The 20730-nt window shown below is 46.4% G+C and overlaps 1 protein-coding gene across 2 annotated transcripts; it reads left to right on the top strand.

The window, feature by feature from the left end:
- The first annotated feature begins 1013 nt into the window (after positions 1-1013).
- On the top strand, positions 1014-8522 carry NRSN2 (neurensin 2). 2 transcript variants are annotated; one of them, XM_020990817.1, is made up of 6 exons: positions 1014-1475; positions 4376-4533; positions 4978-5177; positions 6665-6990; positions 7392-7447; positions 8038-8522. In XM_020990817.1, exons 3-6 carry the CDS (start codon positions 4986-4988, stop codon positions 8343-8345), a joined length of 882 nt encoding a protein of 293 aa, XP_020846476.1. In that variant the 5' UTR covers positions 1014-1475; positions 4376-4533; positions 4978-4985; the 3' UTR covers positions 8346-8522. The 2 variants fall into 2 exon arrangements, with proteins under 2 accessions (XP_020846476.1, XP_020846475.1); XM_020990816.2 differs by lacking the exon at positions 4376-4533 and having other exon boundaries at positions 1016-1475.
- The last annotated feature ends 12208 nt before the right edge of the window (positions 8523-20730 follow it).

The following is a 20730-nucleotide window of genomic DNA, read 5'->3' as shown; positions in this document are numbered from 1 at the left end:
TTTTCTATTGTGGTGGCGTCCTGGCCTTGTTTCCTGTGCACCTGGGGTACAACAGACTGTTTAGGGCTGCTGCTAGGAAATGGCCCAACTCTACTCCACTCAGCCCTCCTCTCCACATGGGATCCTAGAGGATTTTGCCTGAAGATTGAACTCTGGTGGGATCCTTGCTGGCGCTACCTGAAAGGACTCTGCGGTATTCAGAGGTGTAAGGAGGATATGTAGCTTAGCTAAGACCATACACCAAATCTAAGAAGGACCCAAGGTGACAAGGCAGAAAGGGAATGAGGAGAGTGATTGGGGTAGAACACTACTTGAAGAGAAAAAGTCTTGCCATAGATAAGCAGGTCCCACTGAGTTCAGGCTTCCTTGCCCCCAGGCTACCAGGGATTCTCAAAGGGGCATTGGGGAATATGCCCTAGGGCATTTGGATGAGACCTGGTTGAAGAGGGTGCAAATCTCCCCAACCCACTATTGCAGTGGCTCCAGAGGACTGACCGACTATGCCGATTCTCACTAGCCAAAGCCCAGGGACTTAATCACACCCCTGGTGGTGGGGAAGGGGTAGGGGAAAGGTGAAGGGAAAAAATGAAAAAGAGAAACAGATAAGAACACGAGACTGAGCAGGGGGCAGATAGAGTAGAGGGAACAACTCCCTCAGACTAGACACTTGGGGAAAGGACAGCTTTGGGAAAAACCTAGGGGACAAAAGAGGCTTTTAAAATGTGGGGAGGAATTTCTCCAGAGCTCCCAAAAGCTCCATTGGAGATATTGTCCCTTGATGTCTGGATAGTCTTATTGACAGAATGGGGTATCAGTGAAAGGGGAGGTGACTCAATGAAGAGGCTCGGTTCTTATTTAAGGAATGAGACTCTGTGGGTGGGCTGGGGGGTCGGTTAGTTGATGTGGATTCATTGAGAGATGAGGTCTCAGCGAAGGATGACGCGAGCTTAGCTAGGGAGTGGGGGAGAACGCATTGTGGAAGACAGGGGCTCGGTAAGGTGGGGGAGGGAGCTCCATGAAGAGATGAGGGGTGCTTAATGAGAAGATGGGGGTTAAATTCCCCAGGAAAACCAAGTACCACCCAGCTCTGCCTAGCCGGTGGCAGCCCAGAAAGCAGCGGGAGGTGCCATTTCTAGAAGCTACCTGGGGCTGGTGAAGCAGTGCCATGGACTCCAGCACTGTCACCCCCACCCTCCTCCCCACCTCCCACCCTTCCTCCGCAGAGTGGTTCTTGCGCAAGCGCCAGCTCAACCCAGCACAGGGGAGGCTGCGGGCTTCGAGGTGAGCGCAGCCCGCCGCGCTCCGACACCCCTTCAGCCCCAGTCCCAGCCTTCTCTCCCAGGACTAGCCCCAGAGCCAGCTCCGTTGGCCCGGGGGCTGCCTTTCCTCTCCCGTCAGGCCGTGCCAGGCAGTCGGGGGACCCCAGGGAGGCAGACGGTGCTCTGAGTTCGAGTATGGCAGTACCCCTGGCCTAGGTAAGCAGTATGGGGATCCAGGGCGCCTCATCAAGGCATGGAGGTGCCCAGGTCCAAGTCCTGGGACCAAAAGCGGGAGGAGGGGACCCGATCTAACCCGACCCGACTCTGCCCAGGGGGAAAAAAAAAAGACGAGGTGCTAGACTGGGATTCCTTATATCCCGGTGGGATGCCTCAGATTGGGGCAATGCACCACTTCTGTGCCTCAGTTTCCCCGTTAGAGGATTGGGTCGAGCAGTCTGATGCGCAGCTGGAATATACCATAAGAATATAAATACACTTCCCTCTAAAGGGAGAAGGGTGGGAAGCCTGGAAGAGATACTCCTTGGAGTATTTTATAGAGGGGTGGGGGGTGGTCAGGGGGAGGAAGCAGAAACCTGAAGTGGGACAGGATCTCTCTCTCCGGGAGGGCCTCACCTTGGAGAGAGCCCTGAGCAAGGGCTGGAGGCAAGGAAAGAGTGGAGGACCAAAACATGAAGAGACACCACATCTCTATTTCTATCCATCCTCTACTCCCTTTACTGCCCCCTCCCCTTGTCTCTTCTCTCCCTCTCCCATCCTAGAGCTGACTCACAGGTTGTCTGCTGTAGTCAACATCCTTGTCCCTCTCCACCTCCTAATCCTCTGCTCCCCTCTCCATCAGTAGCTGACTCAACCTGTAGCCATCATCCCCTTAATAAACCCCCTCTATAGTTCCCCTCTTCCTCTCTTACCCCTCATCTTAGATTGCTGATTCACCTGTAGCCATCAGCCCTTCCCCCTCAAACATTCCCCCCTTCCCTTTCCCCCTCCTTACTCCACCCCCATCCCACTGCAGCCAGCTTTCCCCCTCCCTCCTCCATCTCTGGCCAGTCTTGAGACTGTTTCCATGGCAACTCTCACCCTAAGCTTTCCACTGGCTGGTCCTCCCCCTCCCCCAGTCCAGAGACCCAGAATAGGGGGAGGAGGTGGGGCCAGAGAGACAGAAGAGGAGGCTCCAAGGTCACCTTCCTCCTCCTCCTCTTCCTAAGGAAAGAGCATGGCATTTAGAGGAAAGAGGCATAGGATCAAAATATGAGAAGACAGTAGGTCTGCTTATAGAAAGGATGGTGTTATTAAGGAAGGCCCAATCACACCTTCATTTTCAGTTTTTAGTTCCCCGATCCTGCAGCTGCTCCCCCCGCCCCATTGTCTGTCTCTCCCCCGCCCCCCTTAATAAATGAAGGCTTGGAATAAAGCCTGGTTTCCAGGCTAGGAGTCCCACAGTCCTCCCCAACTCAACCCAAAGCTCACTTCACACATTACCCTCTATGCAGCCCCTTTGTTCCCCTCCCATGCCCCCTCCAAAAGGGCACTCTCTCCCCCTTAGATCCCTATCTTCATCCATCCTTCCTAGGCTCTGCACTGCCACCTAAGGTCTGAGAGTGAGGCCCATCTCTCTGCCCATAAAATAGCCCCCTCTTGGCCAGCTCTTCATACTCCCTCAATTTTTTAAATTGAATTGAGCAGTTCTAGATTCTAATTCTAATTTAGCCATTCCAAGCTGCATGACCTTGAGAAAGGCTTCAAGCACGTAAAGGCTGTCCCAGGGCTAAGAAAGCTGGCTTTGTTCTAATGCCTGACCTGGGAAGACAGAGCAGAAGAATGGGTAGAATAACCTGAAGGCAGATTGCAGCTTCTTCTCAGAGTAAGAACTTCCTAACCTTCACATCTGTCCAACGACAAAACAACAACTTGTGTGTATGTGTGTGTGTGTGTGTGTGTGTGTGTGTTGTGTGTGTGTGTGTACACTTTAGAAATAATGACAACTCGAGAGATAGTGACTTTCCTGTCCCCAGAGGTATTCCAGCAAGAGCTGGTTGATCTACTTATTAAGAATGTTGTAGGAAGTATTATAGAATTAGTGCTGGAAGGAGACCTTGGAGTTCATCTACTAACCCCTCCCCCTCATTTTACAGATGAAGAAATTGACACCCAGAGAAGTTAAATCACTTACCCAAGAACATGTACAGTATGTAGATTTTTTTAACTTAGGTCTTCTGACTCCAAGCCCAAGATCTGGAATGGAGAGGATTCCTATGCCATCCCTGGTTGGACTAGATGACTTCTGAAATTTCCCTCCAATTCTGGGATGCTTTCATTCCAAGTCACTAAATCTCTCTGAGCCTCAGTTTCCTCCTCTGTGAAATGAAGCTGTTGGATTAGAGGATGATCTCTAAGGCCCTGCTTAACTTAAACATTATCAGTTCTAAGATCCTTTCCAACTGACATTCATAAACTGTGATTCTTGAATTCTTAGATTCTATAATCATAATTCACTTAACATTCAAGGAGTACCTTTTGCTCCAAAAGGCTTTGGGATCCAAATGCAAATAACTATGGAAAGGGAAAGAGTTGGGGGATGGGGTCATACCTTAATCTATTCTTAGGCAAAATCTTGATGAGGTGGGAGTGGGGTTAGTTTGTCAAGTCAACAAATCTAATTCAATAAACATTTGTTAAGCACCTATTCTTTTCTGAACATTAGGCTTAGGGATAGAGACTGGACCAGTGATTTTGTTGGTATAGGGAACTCTCTAGGGAGGCACTTCCCTCTACTGATCCAGATTTACCTCTATGTAACCTAAAGTCTTAGTGAGTAGCCTAGGTCATTGAGAGATTAAGTGACTTGCCCAGGGTCAGATCGACAATACAAGTTATGGGGTGGAGGAGGCTTGAACAGGTCTTCCTGACTCGTGTTGGTCGTGTATCCACTCTGCCTCTTGGTTCCATTGGGGATAAAAAAAATGAAAAACAATATGAACATGATCCCCCAGAAGCTTACAACCTGCTAGAGGAGACATAAATAAGTGTAACAAGACAGAATGTGATGGGAAAAGAGATCCAGACAAAGCATTATCACATCTACTTCTTGCACATAGGCCATTCAGTGGAGCCCTTGGGATTCAGGGACGCAGAGGATTGTGAGGAGGAAACCCAGTCAGAAGGCAAGAGGGTGATGAAGAACCTTGTTTGAGTTGTGTGGGAGGAAAAGAGGGAAGAAGCCAGGATGACTGGAGTGCAGAATGGGCCCTCTGAGGTATATGGAAAGAAGAAAAGGCCCTTCAGAGTGTCGACCATCTGTTGTAAACTGATTTCCCCCATAACAATTAGAGTATCACATAATTTAGAGCAAGAAACACCTGTTAAGCATAAAGTATAGAATGTCAGGGCTGGAAGATCCCTTCCTTATAGATTTCCTGGTTTTACAGATAAGCAAATTGAGGCCCACAGTGATGAAAAGATTTGCCCAAGTTCAAATAGCTTATGTGAGACAAGTGGAATTCAAATTCAAGCCTTCCAACCTTCTACTATACCAGAGCAGAATGGGGGCAGAATAGCTAGAGAAGGATTATGAAGGAAGGGGGATTTGAACCAGGCTTCATACCCCGTTTGGTATAAGTTAGGGATAAGGCCTGGCCCAAAGGACTGAGGGCTTTTGGGAGCTCTGACCTTAAGCCATAATGTTTCCTTCCACTCTCAGACAGAAACATGATGCCTGCACGAGAAAGGCCGTGTGCCTGCGGCCGTGGCCCCCATGAGGACCATGGCAAATGGAATGGGGTCCGTTCCTACCTGCACCTCTTCTATGAGGACTGTGGAGGTGCAGCCCACCCTGAGGAGGTGGAGGATCCCACTCCAAATAACCAGGATACCTGTGACTGGTCTTCCTCCTTCTGGAAGGTAAGCCTTCTCTATCCCACCCTCCAAATTGCTGGCCTTCCTGCCTTAGCCCAGAGTTTGAATAGTCAGAATTTTAGGAACTCAGAGGAGGGAGAGGTCACTGCAGATTGGGATAATCAATAAAGGTTTCTAAAATGAAGTAATATTTGAGGCATATCTTAAGGGATAGGGGGAGGATACAAAGAGGGGTTTCAGGATGAACTAAGGCTCCTAGGTAAGAATGAATGTTGGGAGGGGAAACTATGGGGAAAAGACTGGCTTTCCTGCAATAGGTCTTGACTCTGATGCCAGCTCTCCATACACTATGCTAGGCTGCCTCTCCATCTACCACCTCAAGCTCACTAAATTGGCAAAATTGGTACAATTAAATTCTGTGGGGCTATGGGCAAACAGGTGTGCTATTACATTGTTAGTGGAGCTGTGAATTAGTGAATCTTTTTGGAAAGCAAACTGGTGATATAGTCATAAGAGCAACAAGAATGATCATACTTTTTGACCCAAAGATCCTACTATCCATAAGGCAGTTATACTCTAATAGTGCAGTGGACCTCATCAATGTGGGTACTCTATCCACTCATGTGGATTTCAGCTCATCCATATTTTCTCATCCCATACAAAACATGTCCATGTTTTTCTGTAAATCATCCATAGAGAATCTATTCAATATGCTACAAGTCTTCTCTGGTTCAATTAATATTTCATGGATACCAGCAGTATTCAGGTTATCTATATGTTATCTCTCAATCTTGGTACATGAACTGTCCATCTCCTTTTCTAGTGATTCATGTACTTGGTGATACCTATTACAACATCATGCAATGGAGTCATTGTTGGTAATATGCTACAACCTAATCACACCCACCATGGATCTTTCTATTGCCCTTTGGGTCAGCCTTTTATGGTTTCGAATTTTCTGGGCTTGCATTCCATGATTCACCTGGCCAAGATATACAGAGTATTGGATTATTTCTACAGTCTGCCTATCAAATGGAGAATCATAATCTGAGTGATATTCATTTTTCATCCACTTGGTTTTTCCTATATGACTGCATGGTTCATATGGGTACTGGTAAAAGGAATAAAAGACCAATCTATACAATATTCATGCAGCTTTATTTGTAATAGCCCACCCTATACCACCCCGCCCCCACCCTCCAAAGCTGGAAACAAGGTAGTATGATGTAAAGGAATTTCACACCATTGGATCTGATTGATTGATGTCAGAAGCCCTGAGTTCAAGTCCCAGTTCAAGTCTACTACTTAGGTAATCTTAGGAAGTCACTTATCCTCACCGGGACTCAGTTTCCTCATGTGTAAAATGGCCGGGAGGTGGGAAGACAGTTGGACTACCTGATCGTCCTTTCTGAATCTTATAAAAACCACTTACAAACTCAAACTAACCCATTTTCACTGACTGCCCTAGGCGTGGGTGTCGGCCAGTTGCCCACCGCCAGCCCTCTCCCCACCACCTATCTTCCTCTTCCCAGGGAGTTGTGTCCTTGTCACTCCTCTTGCTGCTCCTGGGAGCTGCTGCCCTGACCACGGGCTACGCTGTGCCGCCTAAGTTGGAGGGCATCGGAGCAGGAGAGTTTCTGGTTCTGGACCAGCGCGCAGCTCAGTATAACAAGGCTCTAGGCACTTGTCGCCTAGCAGGAAGTGCTCTCTGTGCTGTTGCCGCCATCCTGCTGAGTACTTGCATGCTCTTGGTCCTCTTGACCCGACTCAAGCCAGAACCCAAGGCAGAGCCTGTGGACAGGGAAGATGAAGAAGCGCAGCAGCGGGCACCTATCTTATGCCAGAGACCCCAGAGCTGGTGGGGATCTGGGCTTCCCCTCCACTGCCATGAATATCCCCTGTGGTCCCTCATGGGTTCATACTATCCAGCCCAAGTGAAAGGCCTAAGTCTAGCTGAGGAGGAGCCCACTAGTGGGAGGAGGCACCACTGATTCAGAACGTGTGGGTCCCTGCCCTTGTCAGCCCACTCTTCTGGTCTATATCCCTTTTCCCCTTACTACTATCTCCTTTTCCTTCCCAATCCCAGTGGGACACTTGACCCAAGTTTTTTACTCACCCAGCCCCAGCCCCAAGAAGCTAGACCAAAAAGTGGAATGTCCAAGGGTGGGGGTCCCTGCTGTTCCTTCCCCCATCCCTATTGGGGAATGGCCAACAGGGCAGGGTTCCCCAAAAGAACAACTTAACCCCCTCTTTTTCTAGCCTGGAACCTGGATCTCATGAACTCACTCTGCCACTGAAGAACTGTGTGATCTTGGGTAAGTCTCTTCTCTCTGGGGTTGTTTTCCCTTCCCTTCAAGAGCTAAAAACTTGCTGAAGTTCTTTCTAGATCTGATTGTCTGTGGTTCTGTAGCTTAACATTATGTGTACCTTCCAGCTCTAAAAATCTACATTCCATGTTCTAATATTTTATGTTCTAAGGTTCCTTCCAGCTCTGGCATTTTATGGCCTGTGTTTTAAAGTTCTAAATTCTAAAGTCACTTCCAGCTCCAACATTCTATGTTCTAATGTTCTGTATTCTAAGATCCCTTCCAGCTCTGCCATTTTGTGACTCTGACACTCACAGTCTTTGTCTCTTCATAGAGAGAAACATCTGGGTGGGCAAAGTAATTTGGGAAGGGGATGAGATAGGGCACCTATGCATGTATCTCTTCCCAAGACTGATGAACTTTTCTCCTTCCCCTCCCTCCAAAAAAGATGTTCCCTGCCTCCTGTAACAGGCCATCATGTAATAAGAATCCCTCATACTTGCATCCCTCTTTAAAGCACTTACATCTACTGTCCCATCAGATCCTCACATAAGTCCTGTGAGAGAGGCAAAGCTAGGATAATTATCTCCATTTTACAGAGGAGGAACCGGAGGACCAGGCTGAGGAAGAGACTTTCCTATCTCAAAGAGAGTCGGTGGCAGAAGTGGAAAATAGACCCAGGTCACCCGATTCCCACTCCAGTGCTATTTCCAATGAACTAGCTCCCAGGGGTGGGGAGCTAGGCTTTCTGGATGGAGACCTGAGCGTATCCCTGGAAGAAATTGATGTCTCCATGCTCTGCCCACCCAAGCCAGCTTCTCAAGTATCCCCATCCTGGGTCCAACAGCAAGAGGTATCCTTTCTCCCATCACCACCAGGGGGCAACCTCTGCCCAGGACTGGCATAGGGAGAGAGTTGAAATTCATCCTGTTTATCTGAAAAGCCACCTGGCTACCAGGGTCTCAGCTCCACTGGGGCATGGGGTCACTGGTCTAACCCCAATTTTGCCTGACCCCATAGCCTTCTCTGTTCCCTTTTTCCTCTGTCTTCTCCCTCAATAAAAAGCCAGGATGGATCTTAAGAACTTCTTCTCTCCTACCCAGATGGCATGAAGGGCAGCCAGAAGTGTAGATATCACTTAGGGTAGGCACCAAAGAATATGGTAACCTCATGCTATGGGCAGCTTGGATGATGGGTACTTTGGGGAACACTTTGGGATGTGGTCCCCACGGAGGGAGAAAACCTAGGGGTATAGGTACTTTGGAGGACAGTCGCTTTGAGGTGGACATTGTGGAAGGCAGACATCTTAAAGTGTGGGCACCATAAAAGTAGATACCTTGGGATGTGTAGTCACCTTCAAGTATGGGCGTCACTTTGAGATGCTGCCCCAACTAAGGACGGGCACTGTGGATGATGGGCACATTGGTATGTATCTACTATGAAAGGTGGGTATCTTGGGGTGTGGGTACTATAGAAAGTAGGCACATTGGATATGGATACCATGATGGGGAATACTTGGGGATATAGTCCCATGGAGATTAGACACTAGGACAGATGTCTTTTGGTATGGGCATGGGGAGGATAGCCATATCTTGGGGCCCTGGGTGGTAAGTGGTATCTCAGGGCATCGTGACTAATTAAAGAGGGGTCTGGAAAGACTTGTCACCTCCCTCCTCCCTCTCCACCCTCCACTCAACCTAGCTCAGCACCACCACTCTCCCCTCAGTCCGGGGATAGAGACAGATAATCAGAAAGATGAGAGACATTAGGGCCTCCAGGTTTAAGAAGAGCGCCCAACCTCCTGCAGCACAAATTTTGCATTGTAATTAGTTAGAGAATCCATCTACAAGCATTTCTTAGGAGCCTGCTATGTGCCAAACACTTCTAAGAGCTGGAACTACAAAGACTGAAAAGAACTTATATACTAGGGCTCCGTGTAAAAAGTGATTCTAATTAGGGATGTCTGGGGGAATCCTAGTGAGGTGACAAAGTTACCCCACCTATTCTGAATTCTCTTGCCCAGATCCTCAGGAACACTAAGCAATTCAGATGCTGTCAGTCAACTGTGGAAGACAGAAGACAACTGACTGCACAGGAAGAGCGCCCCCTAGAGTGAGTTAGGGGAGTTGTCCTTCTGGTAGCCTGGCCTGTGAACCCTCAGGAGGGCTCCAGGGATGCCCCAGCCCTCACATCCCCCAGAAACACCGAGGCTGCCAGGCAGGCAGTTGTGGTAGGGAAGGGCAGGAAGCGGATGTAGTTTCCTTAGAGTTTATCCTGACCAGTTCAACTCTTTTTCTTGGTGTAAAGACTCCTCTTTGTGTGGTCAAGGCCATCTGCACCCCCCCCCCAAGAACTAGGCATTACACTAGGAAACTGCATTTCCTTTTCTTAAACCCCACCCACTCCCAACCTGTGTCCTCCCACTTCCCAGCACTGCCCCCACCCTCAATCCAGAGCCAGTCTAATCAGGCCTTCCTCCTCTGATCCCCAGGCCGCTGTACCCCAACCCCCACCTCTGTATAGTGATTCAAAGTTCCTCCCCAGAGATCCGAGGACAGGCTGTTCCCAAGACTGAACTGGACAGTAGGCATCGATCTTCCTACTCTCTTCCCTTCCAGAAGAGGTAGAGACAGCTCCAGGGCCCTGAAAGCCATGATCAGCCCTGGCTCAGCATCCCAACTAGATTTAGGCATCTAGCCTGAGGTCCCTATATACTCAAGAGAGCCAACCAGAAGGGGTGCAAAGAGAGATGAAGAGAGAGAAGGACGGACAGATACAAAGAGATCCAGGGAAAAAAGAAAACTTCATCCATGCTGAGTCTTGGCCATTTCTGGATGTTCAGGAGGAATATCCTCTACCCATTCACTCCAAACCAAGAAAGCTGAATGTTTCCTGGGGCTGAGGGGTGAGGGGTGAGGAGCAAAAGCAGCCCCACCCTTCCCCTGTCCTTTCTTACTCCAACTAGCTCTGGGAGCGATCTCCTACACAGGCCTGGTTCTCCTTCCAGCCTTGGTTCTCTCAAGGAGGCCTATATAGTCTAGAATGACTCTGATTTATGTCTGGAATTCCAAGACCCTGACCTCTAACCTGCTTTGCTAAGCCCAACCCCACAGTTCAGCCTGAGGATAGTGACCACAGGATCCCCAGGCCTCAGGCTTCCCAGAGAATCCCTGCATTTCCATAGTGTGACCATCTCCTGGGCTATAGAGGGCACCCATAGATCAACTTCTCCCCACACCCTTCCCCCTCTGGCCCCAGGCTCTCACTACTAATGGAATCATCACATAGCTAATCCAACAGCAAGAACCCTGGATAGTAAAACCTGGGTTCGAGTTCCCATCTCTCAACACTGTGCGACTGACCTTGGGCCAAATCTGTCCCTTCCCATTTCTTAAGCCTCCCAGTTTCCTCATGATATTGCTTGCCATCTCTTTGTCCACCCATAGCACAGAAGTGACTATAGGTTCTCAAAGCTCTTACCAACTTAAAATGGGCCTGCTTGGTCCTCTGAGGCCCAGCTAAGAACAAGAGGGTTCCTCATCAGAGGCTGAGCTACCAGGGAACAGATGTGCTCAGTCACAAGGTCCTTGTCTCCTGAGGAGGAGAGGGGCCGCTATCTGTGTTGGTGGAGAATTCCCAGAGCAGTGAGTTCGCTGATCTTTTGAAGGTGATACAGATCATCCTGGACTACTGAGAAACAACAGCCCCTGGGAAGGATGTTCTTTGTCACACCCTCAAACCCCAGGACAAGCCAACCATCTGTTGACACAGGAATGAAATCCGTATCTGTGTGTGTGTGTGGGTAGGTATGCATCACGTGTGTACATGTAGACTGGCACCGTAATTTGAGGGCCAGCCTAAAAGCCAGGGAGACCTGGGTTCAAGTTCTGTTTTTGACAACATTTGGTAACAAGTGACCTTGGACAAGTCACTTCTCGTTATACCAGGAAACTCTGTAGGATGATAAGTTACAAAACGGTCATTGTTTTTCATTGGTGGAAGGTGTTTCCATAGTGGGAATACCCTATGCCAATGAAATCACAGATCTGGACAATGCCCCTTCCCCTCCAAATGAAAAGGCAGTACTTGGGCATTTGGGTCACATGTTACATGTGGGTTACATGTGTACATACACAATGGCAGGCACACACAGAGTTTTGTTTCAATTCAACAAACACTTATTAAACAACTACTAGGTTCAGTCAGGAGGCAGCTAGGTAACTAAGTAGATAGAATGCTGGGCCTGGAGTCAGGAAGATCTGAGTTCAAATCCAGCCTCAGACGCTTAATGGTTGTACGTACCTGGGCCAGTCACTTAACCCCGTTTGCCTCAGATTCCTCATCTATAAAATGAGCTGGAGAAAGAAAATAGCAAACTACTCCAATATCTTCCCCAAGAAAACCCCAAATGAAGTCACAGGCTAAGGGTAATAAGGGCAAAGGATCAATCCAGACAGTGCCCTAGGGAAAATTGATAGGGGGCAAGACTAGTTTCAGCTGGGTGGATCAAAGAAGGCTCCATAGAGGAGAGAGCGGCAGAGCTGAAGAGATGGGACGTTAAAGGACAAAGGTCACAGCAAGCAGAGATAAAGAGGAAGTTCTGAACCATAGCTCTGTCTGGCAAAGATTAAGGCATCTCTGTGCACAGGTAAGCCCACAAACCCTTGGATACTTACAAGTATGCCACTATCAGCTTCACACCTGCCTTGTCAGCATCATTCAGGAGGGTTTGCCCAGATAAGTAAATCAACTGAATGGTTTAAAAAGAAAACTTAAAGGGGCAGCTAGGTGGTGCAGTGGATAGAGCACTGGCCCTGAAGTCAGGAGGACCAGAGTTCAAATCTGGCCTCAGACCAAACACTTGACACTTACTTGCTGTGTGACCCTGGGCAGGTCACTTAACCCCAATTGCCTAAAAATTAAAAAAAAAAACCAATTTTTTTAAAAAAAGAAAAATTATAGTGATCTTAGCAAGTCCTTTCCCCTCTCTGTGCCTCAGTTTGCCTCACTTGGAAAATGGTGGCAATAATCCCTGCCCTGCCTGAAGGCTGAGAACTAGACTAAATGAGCTGAGGTTCCTTCCAACCTTAGTATCAAGGATTCTGTGAAAATTAATTTGTGTTTTGAGAATTTCGTGGAGGACCACTGAAACAACTGAAGAAAATCCCAGGACTCAAGGCAGCCTGTTGATTGGTCAATAGATTAATAGGCAAGGGCTACACTATCTGCAATTTCTAAAGGGTGAGATGGGCATCTGGTTTCAACCCATCTCTAATCTTTCCATTTCTATCTCCTCTCTCTCTCTCTCTCTCTCTCTCTCTCTCTCTCTCTCTCTCTCTCTCTCTCTCTCTCTCTTTGTCTCTGTCTTTCTCTCTTTGTGTGTGTCTCTCTCTTTCTCTCTTTGTGTGTGTGTGTCTCTCTCTGTCTCTCTTTCTCTCTGTCTCTGTCTCTCTCACTCTCTCTCTCTCTTTATCTCTCTCTCTCTTTGTGATGAATAAATTGCAGGACAGCTCAGCGGAATGAGAGGTATAATCTGAAGCCATGAGATGGCTTTCTCTGGGAGAGGGTCCGAGTCCAGAGATGCTTATAGGTACATACACATACATGTATATATGGATAGGTACCCATAGACAGAGGTAGATAAGGCACATAAATATACAGGCAAGCATGTGTTCATACAACTAGACAAACACAGATAGATACGTCCATAAACATATATTCAGACATACACATGATTGTGGAAACATACACATACTTGCAAACAAATAGTCATATCCATACTGTATCTGTGTGTACACAAGTTCCCCCTTGGAAACATCTATTCTGTTGTTAACATATTCAAGATTTATCCAATACCTCATTTGTCACAATCACCCACCTTTCAGTGCTTAAGGAAACCAGGGTCTTCCAGGAAAACAGTGAATGGCTGGTCACCCTCTCCAGTTAAGATTGTTCCTTTACTCATGCCCTCCACACTCCAGTGAGGAAGAGAAATTGGCATACTCCTTGCTCCTCGCTGCCACTGCTGCCATCACTTTGCAGCATTTGCTAATTTGAGGTGTATTCTACCCATTCGTGTCACCCCGTGGCACAGCTGTAGGCTGTATGCAACATGGGGTCCTGCAGTAGCAGCTCACATCGACTGGTGTTTTTCTTAAGCCTCCAAGAAAGGAGGCTTTATTATTATTGTTTATTATTTATTATTATTACTACTTCATTAATTGTTCAGCTAGGAAGTGTAATACTTGTTTTGTCCACCAGGTAGTGCTAAACCCAAACCACCCACCAGTCGAGTTATTTGTCAGTTCTCGCATTCACCACCTCCAGCCTCCTAGCAAGCCAAGTGACTCAAAAGGCTGAGGAGTTAAAACTTATGTAGCCAGGATGCTGACTTTTATACTAGAGAATGGTGTAATATGATTCATAATTATTCAAACGTTAGGGAAAAAAATCTATAACCTACCGCACTTCTGGAATTTCCCTTCTCAATCAACCATCCCCACAAAAATCATATCATATACTCACTTAATTCAGTGATATATTAGGATACCATGAAAAGAGCCCTGGCTCCAGAGTCAGGGAACCTGGGTTCAAATCCCACTCTTATGCTACCTGTATAACCTTGGGCAAGTCTTTTTACCTGCCTGTGCCTCAATTTCCTCATCTGTAAAATGAGGGGGTTGAACTGGACGGCCTCTGAGGTCTCCTTCCTGCTCTAGATTCCAAGCACCACTGATACAACCATGGAATATACTCAGTTCACTGACTACAAGGCATATTAGACACAGCAAAAGTTCAAGGAAAATTGTTCAGGGTCCCCACATGGAGAGCCTTTGCCCAACAGTTTCCAAGAAACCTCTTCCTACCATTCACTGGACCCCCATTTTTCTTTCTGGCATGCTGGGAGGAACATTTACAAAACACTTCGCTCCTCTACAATTCATGTGAAATTCAAGGAAAGAGGCTGCCTACCTGGGACCCCCCAACTATGAGTTGGGCCTATAAACCAGGGGAAACAGGTGCTGCTATTTCCCCTCCCCCAAATAGTGAGAGTGAAAAGAGAGCTAAGCAAGGAACTGACCTCTCCATGAACAAACACCTTTTTTCAAAAGCTGATAGTTCCTAGCCACTGGTTTGGGCTCTCCTCCACAAGCCTCCTCTTTGGTCAGCTTTTTTCTTTCTGGTCTGTATTGATCACAGTAGGTCTCCCTGCTCCCTGCAAATCAGGCAGGTAATCCCTCTCTGTTGTATAGCAGCGACACAGTCCTCAGCTGCCCCTGCCCTAATGGCTCCCAGGAAATCACTGGCCTCTAGGGGAAAGGGTAAGAGGGGGAAAGGGTAAGAGGGCAAAAGGCAGACGTCTACACCCGTGAACAAAATCTCACCAAGGCCCCTCATCCTATCTTTGGGCCTTTTTGTGTTCCCCAGTGAGCAAACACAATCCCTGCCTGGCTCCCTGGGAGGGGAAAACTGACTTCTTGAGAAACTTGACTGCAAGTGAGAGGAAGGAAAGGCGATTTTAAATAATATAATAGCATTTTGTAAGTACATCATTTTTGCCCTCACCACAACCCTGGGAGATAGGAGCTGTTGTTATCCCCATTTTACAGACGGGGAAAATAAGACAGAAGTCATATGACTTGCTTAAGATGACACAATCAGGGAGCATCTGAGCTTGGATTTGGACCCAGGTCTTCTTGACTCCAGGCCCAGTGCTGTAGCCACTGCACCACCCAGCTGTACATAGTAGGCAAGTAAGTGCCTGTTGAGTTGAAACTCTGTGTGTGTGTGTGTGTGTGTGTGTGTGTGTGTGTGTGTGTGTGTGTGTGAGACAGGTCTTCCTGACTTTAGGCCCAGTGTTCTATTCATATACCACTTAGTCTGCTATCTTCAAAGAATCATCTTCTTCTTCCTCAAGGTACAGTGCATAAACAATAATACAGTTATCCCTTCCACATTGTGGGGGTTAGAGGTGGCACCTGGAAAATGATCTGGAAAATCCAGGTAAAATTTTTTTGGCTCTGTCTTTGTACCAGAGAAGAAGTTTTTTTTCTTTTTTCCTTTAGGGGGTGTTTATAGTACTTTATTATAAAATTTGGGTTGATATTATACAATACTATGCATTTTTTTCTGAATTTCTAAACCTTTTCTGTGTCATCTGAGGCTTCCACAAAACTCCCATTTAGTTTCTTATGCTGACCCATGAAAATCAGGATGGGGAAAGTCACAATAGAAGGGATAACTAATTCAAATAGCTACCAGGGCAATCAGTACAGGCCACTGATTAGAGCCCCATTCTGATCTTGTTGCTGCGATCTCCTGGCTTCCAGGCGACTCCCTCTCCTTTCTCAGGGAGTCAGTACCTGACTCCCAGGCTTCCTCTTCAGTCCTGGCCCTGCCCTAGCCTCCTCAATTCCTCAACTTCCTTAATCTCTTGACCTACCTCTTCAGTCCACTTAACCAACAGACTGGTCCTGTTTTAGGTCTCAATATCAACCATCACATTCGATTCCAATTCCCTTTTCCGGTCATAATCTGTTCTTCTAATTTTCCCTCTGTTTCAGTTATTCTGTCCTGACCAAGACTGCTAGTTACTCTATTCCTTCCTGTTCTTTTTAAAATTAAATTTTATTAGGGGTAGCTAGGTGGTGCAGTGGATAGAGCACTGGCCTTGGAGTCGGGAGGACCTGAGTTCAAATCTGACCTCAGACATTTGACCCTTACTAACTGTGTGACCCTGGGCAAGTCACTTAACCCCATTGCCTAGGCCCCTTCCAAAAAAATTTTTTTTTTAACTAAAAAATCTAGTTTTCTCTCCCTCCCACTTCCCCATCCCATTGGAAAAGAAAAAACAAAAACAAAAATCCTTGTGACAAATAAGCATATTCAAGCAAAACAACTTGCCTCGTTGGCCATATTGAAAAAAATTTTTCTAAGTCTCATTCTGTGCCCTGAATCCATCACCTCTCTGTCAGGAGGTGGGTAGCAGGAGTCTTCATCGGTGCTTTAGAATCATGTATAGTCTTCACTGATCAGAGTTCCTACAGTTCTCAGTGTTGTTTATTTTTAGTATTACTATTGTATAAACTGTTCTCCTGGTTCTACTCACTTTATTGGTTTATTGCTCTTTGAAATTGTTTATTTTCATATCGTCAATGTTATAATAGAACTTTTTCTCCTGGCTCTGCTCATTTCACTCTGCATTCAATTCATAGGAGGCTTTCCGTTTCTCTTTGAAATCATCCATTTTTCCATTTTCCATTCATATGCCTCCCTGTTTTCCCTCTTCAACCTCTGTTCTAACCCCTTTTTCTTCTGTAGTTGGTTAATTCAACAATACACTCGGGCCTATAGAGCAATTATTTTAATCTTCCTTGATTAACCCTATTCCTCAGAGAGTCTGCCCTCAAAAGAGACTTTCCATTGTCCTTCTGTGTCATCAATGTTCGTCATTATCTTCCTGAAATCTTCCTTCAGCTATCTTATTTCAAATCTTAAAGAGAGGGTAGATCTTCCTTTATCTCTCAGCCATTCTGGAAATTCTTGTTCATTCATTATCCTAGAAGTGTGGTTGTTTTTGCAGCCTTGTTCTTTTCCCCTGGGATTTCTCCTCCTTATTTATTTATGGTATTAGGGACTGTTTCCTGCTTATTCATATAGTTAATCCTTGGAGAGGCAGCCCTAAAAAATCGACTTGGAATTGGGAGGACTTGGATTCAAAACCTACCTCAGATATTCACTAACTGTTTGACCGTGGGGAAGTCACTTAATCCTCTCAGCCTCAGTTTCCCCATCTGTAAAATGAGGATTTCACAGAATTGTGCTGAGGATCAGATGAGAGCATATATGTATAATATTTTGCAAATTTCAAGGTGCTATATAAATGTTAGCTATTATTATTGTTGATTTTTCTTTGAGGTTTTCCCCTGAAATAGCTTCTTTCGTTTTCTCTCTTCTTTTGTTTCATTTGTCATTGTTTTGAACCAGGACAGGGAATCAGGGTTTAGCCATGACCACTCATTCTCCTGTCTTGCTGAAAGTCCACCATTGACTCTGTCACTCTCTCTGTAATAGGCCAGTCCTGACCCTCTCTGCGCCACCTTCCTTTACCTAGTCACCTCTCTCCTCCTCCTTTAGTCTCTGAGGAAGAAGTGGCTTTTATCCTTGTCAATCGGTGCCTTTTATCCCATCCCCTACTGTCTCCTCCAGGAGGAATTCGCCTCATCAGTCATGGGATCATACGTTTAGAGCTCAAAAACCTTAGAGACCACCGAGTCCAACCCCCTCATTTAACAAATAAGGAAACTGAGGCCAAGAGGGGTTGAGGGACTTGCCCAGGGTTACATAGTTAGACTCCAAGGTCATCTGTCCATTCACTGTACTGTACAACCTATCACTCTCTTTCTACTTCGTTTTTTTCCAATCTGGTGTCTCTTTCTCTAGGCTACAGATATGTTCAGACTTCTACCATCTTAAAAAAGAAATCTTGGATCCTATACCCCTCCTGTCTTTCACTTATTGTTCTCAGGTCCTCTCTGGCTTCCCCAAAGGAGAAACCAGAGTGTCCTGCTCTTAGCTGGTCACTTGTGGCCCAACCTGGCTGCAGCTTCTCTCTTGCAGACATTGTTCTGAAAGTGCAGTGATAGGAACTGGACCTGTGATTTCATTAGTATGGGGAATTCCCAGGTGAGGAAACTCCCTCTACTAATTCAGGTAGGCACCTTCTCTGTAATTTATAGCTAGGAAGTTGAGAAGTTGCGATTTGCCTAGAATATTGGGAGGTTAAGTGATGGGGTTAGGTCACACAGCCAGTATATGCCACAAGTAGGACTCGAACCCAGGTCTTCTGGCTTCAAGACCAGCTCTCTATCCATGGTGCATCTCAATCATGTTCTGTAGAATGGGTTAGTGGAACTTTCTAGCTCCCCAATTCCCAATAATTGCAATAAAGCTCTTCAATCCCTCCCCTATTCTGTTGAGTTTTCCTTCCCACAATTACCTAGGTGCCTAGGTCCCAAAGGCCCTAGGGATTCAATTGCTTGTCAGCAAGAAATAGATCTGATAACCCTTTGTCTGGATTTCTTCTCTTTCCCTATCTCACTTGATCTGATGTTACAGTTATCTATGTGCATGGGAAAGTCCTGTCACTTCTCCTGAGCCTCAGTTTCTGCATCTATGAAATGGGGTGATAATATTTACCATGTTTACCTCATAGGGTAGTTATAAGAAAAGTGCTTTGCAAACTCTACAGCGCTTTATGAGTGGGAATGGGGAATATATTCATCCACTCTCGACTCCTCCACTGCCTCACCACCCACCCACCCACATCTCCACCCCTTATAATCATGTTTCCTACCCCACCACTCTATAGAAAATGTTCTGTCCAAGGCAGTCAGTGCTCTTTTAACCGCTAAATCCCCCATTCTTTTTATCCTCTGACTTCTGCAGTTTTTGACACTGCTCACCACACCCTTCTTCCAAAAGCTCTTTTCCTCTTGGTTTTTAAGACTCACCTTAGCTGGGCTCTCTTGGTCTTCCTACCTGTCTGGGTGCCCTTTTCAGTCTCTTTTGCAGCTCCAGCCCCCTAAATATGGCTTGTGTCCAGGGACCTTTCCTTTTCTTTTTTCTTCCTCTATATTCCTTCCCTTAGTTACCTCATCCTCTGCCAATGGTTCAATTACCCAGATTTATATATTCAGCCCTAATCTTCTCCTGGGTGCCATTCCCCCAAGATATCTCAAACTTGACGTGCAAAATGGAGTTCATCAGCCTTCCCCCTAAGCCCAGCCTTCCTTCAAGCCTCCCTCTTTCTGTTGAGGGCTCCACTAGTCACCCAGCCTCACTTCGGAGGCATCCTTGACTTTCCCTCCTCTCACATTCTGCCTTCCCAAGCATCTCAGGTGTAAAATTTTGTCAGTTTCCTCCACCATATTTCTTATGTCCATTCCTTCTTTCAACCCTGATGACTCCCACTCTAATTCAAGCCCATGTCAAGCCTGTACTCTTGGAATAGCCTCCCAATTATTGTTCTTGCTTCCTGTCTTTTGACCAGTTCATAAACACTTATTAAGTTCCTACTGTGTGCCAGGCACTGTGCTAAGTGCTGGGGATGCGAAAAGAGGGAAAAGACAGTCCCTGCCCTCAAGGAGCTTATAATCTTTTAGGGGAAACAACATGCAAACAAATGTGTGTATGTGTGTGTGTGTACATGTGTGTGTGTGTGTGTATACACACACATACACATATATATATATAAGAAAACCAGGAAATAATTAACAAAGGAAGGCACTGGAATTATGTGGGGTTAGGGAAAGCTTTCTTAGAAGGTGGGATTTTAGCTGGGTCTTGAAAGAAGCCAGGGAGGTCAGTAGTTGGAGCAGAGGAGGAAGATTATTCCAGGGATGGGGGACAACTAGAGAGAATGAGTCTTTCTTCTCTCCAATCCACTCCCCACAGAGTTGCCTAAATAATTTTCTTCAAAAAAATATTTTAATAAGCATTCGCAATCAGTCTCTCACACTGCCCCCCCCCCAGAGGAAAACAAAGAAGGGAGAGAGGGAGAGAGAGAAAGAAGAAAAAATCTCTCATCATAAACATACGTAGTTCAGCAAAAACAAATTCCCCTATGAGCCATGACATATGTATACATATTTGTATACATATTCATACATTTTATTTATATTCATATGTATATACATCCACACACATATATGGATTTTAAGTTCTCATCATCTCCTTGGCAGAACATGAGTGGTGTGTTTCATTCTCAGTCCTGAACCTAAAGTTGCCCAAATAATTTTCCTGAGGTCCTCAACAGACCTTTATGGCTCAGTTCAGGTGCTGCCTTCTCCATAAAGCCTCCCCAGGTCCAATGGATCAGACCTGTGTCTTCTCCCCCTCCTCAAGTTACCACGCATTTATTTCCTGTGCACGTGTTATAACCCTTGGTAATGGAAGCTTCTTTAGGGAAGAGATTACATTGTCTTGGTCTTTGGGTCCCCAGTGCTGAGTACAGTACCTGGCCCACACAGTCACACTAACACCCTTATACACTTGCCCTGATTCTGTCATTGACCTTGAGGGGTATGGGATAAGTCAGGTTTCAGCATCTGAGGGCACATCTGGCCTCATGTGAACAGGGATGAGTGTTAGGCTAGTGACCCTGACTTCTACCCCTGATTTTGGCCTCAACACCATTGATGGAGAATGAGCTTTGGGGAGAGCTCAGCTTCCTGCCCCAGACCAAATCCCAGTCCCTGCCAGCCCGAGATTCCCCATCGGTGAGGACAAGG

The sequence above is a fragment of the Phascolarctos cinereus genome, unplaced genomic scaffold (genome assembly GCF_003287225.1).
Source record: "Phascolarctos cinereus isolate Bilbo 61053 unplaced genomic scaffold, phaCin_HiC Scaffold_2;HRSCAF=192, whole genome shotgun sequence".
NCBI classification, from domain to species: domain Eukaryota; kingdom Metazoa; phylum Chordata; class Mammalia; order Diprotodontia; family Phascolarctidae; genus Phascolarctos; species Phascolarctos cinereus.
This window is presented reverse-complemented; position numbering and strand designations above follow the sequence as displayed.

Coding starts and splice junctions, on each gene's coding strand:
- NRSN2 (XM_020990817.1), top strand. CDS start 4,986: ATGATGCCTGCACGAGAAAGGCCGTGTGCCTGCGGCCGTGGCCCCCAT. Junction 6,991..7,391: donor TGCCAGAGACCCCAGAGCTG/GTGGGGATCTGG, acceptor CTCTTTTTCTAG/CCTGGAACCTGGATCTCATG. Junction 7,448..8,037: donor GAAGAACTGTGTGATCTTGG/GTAAGTCTCTTC, acceptor TCCATTTTACAG/AGGAGGAACCGGAGGACCAG.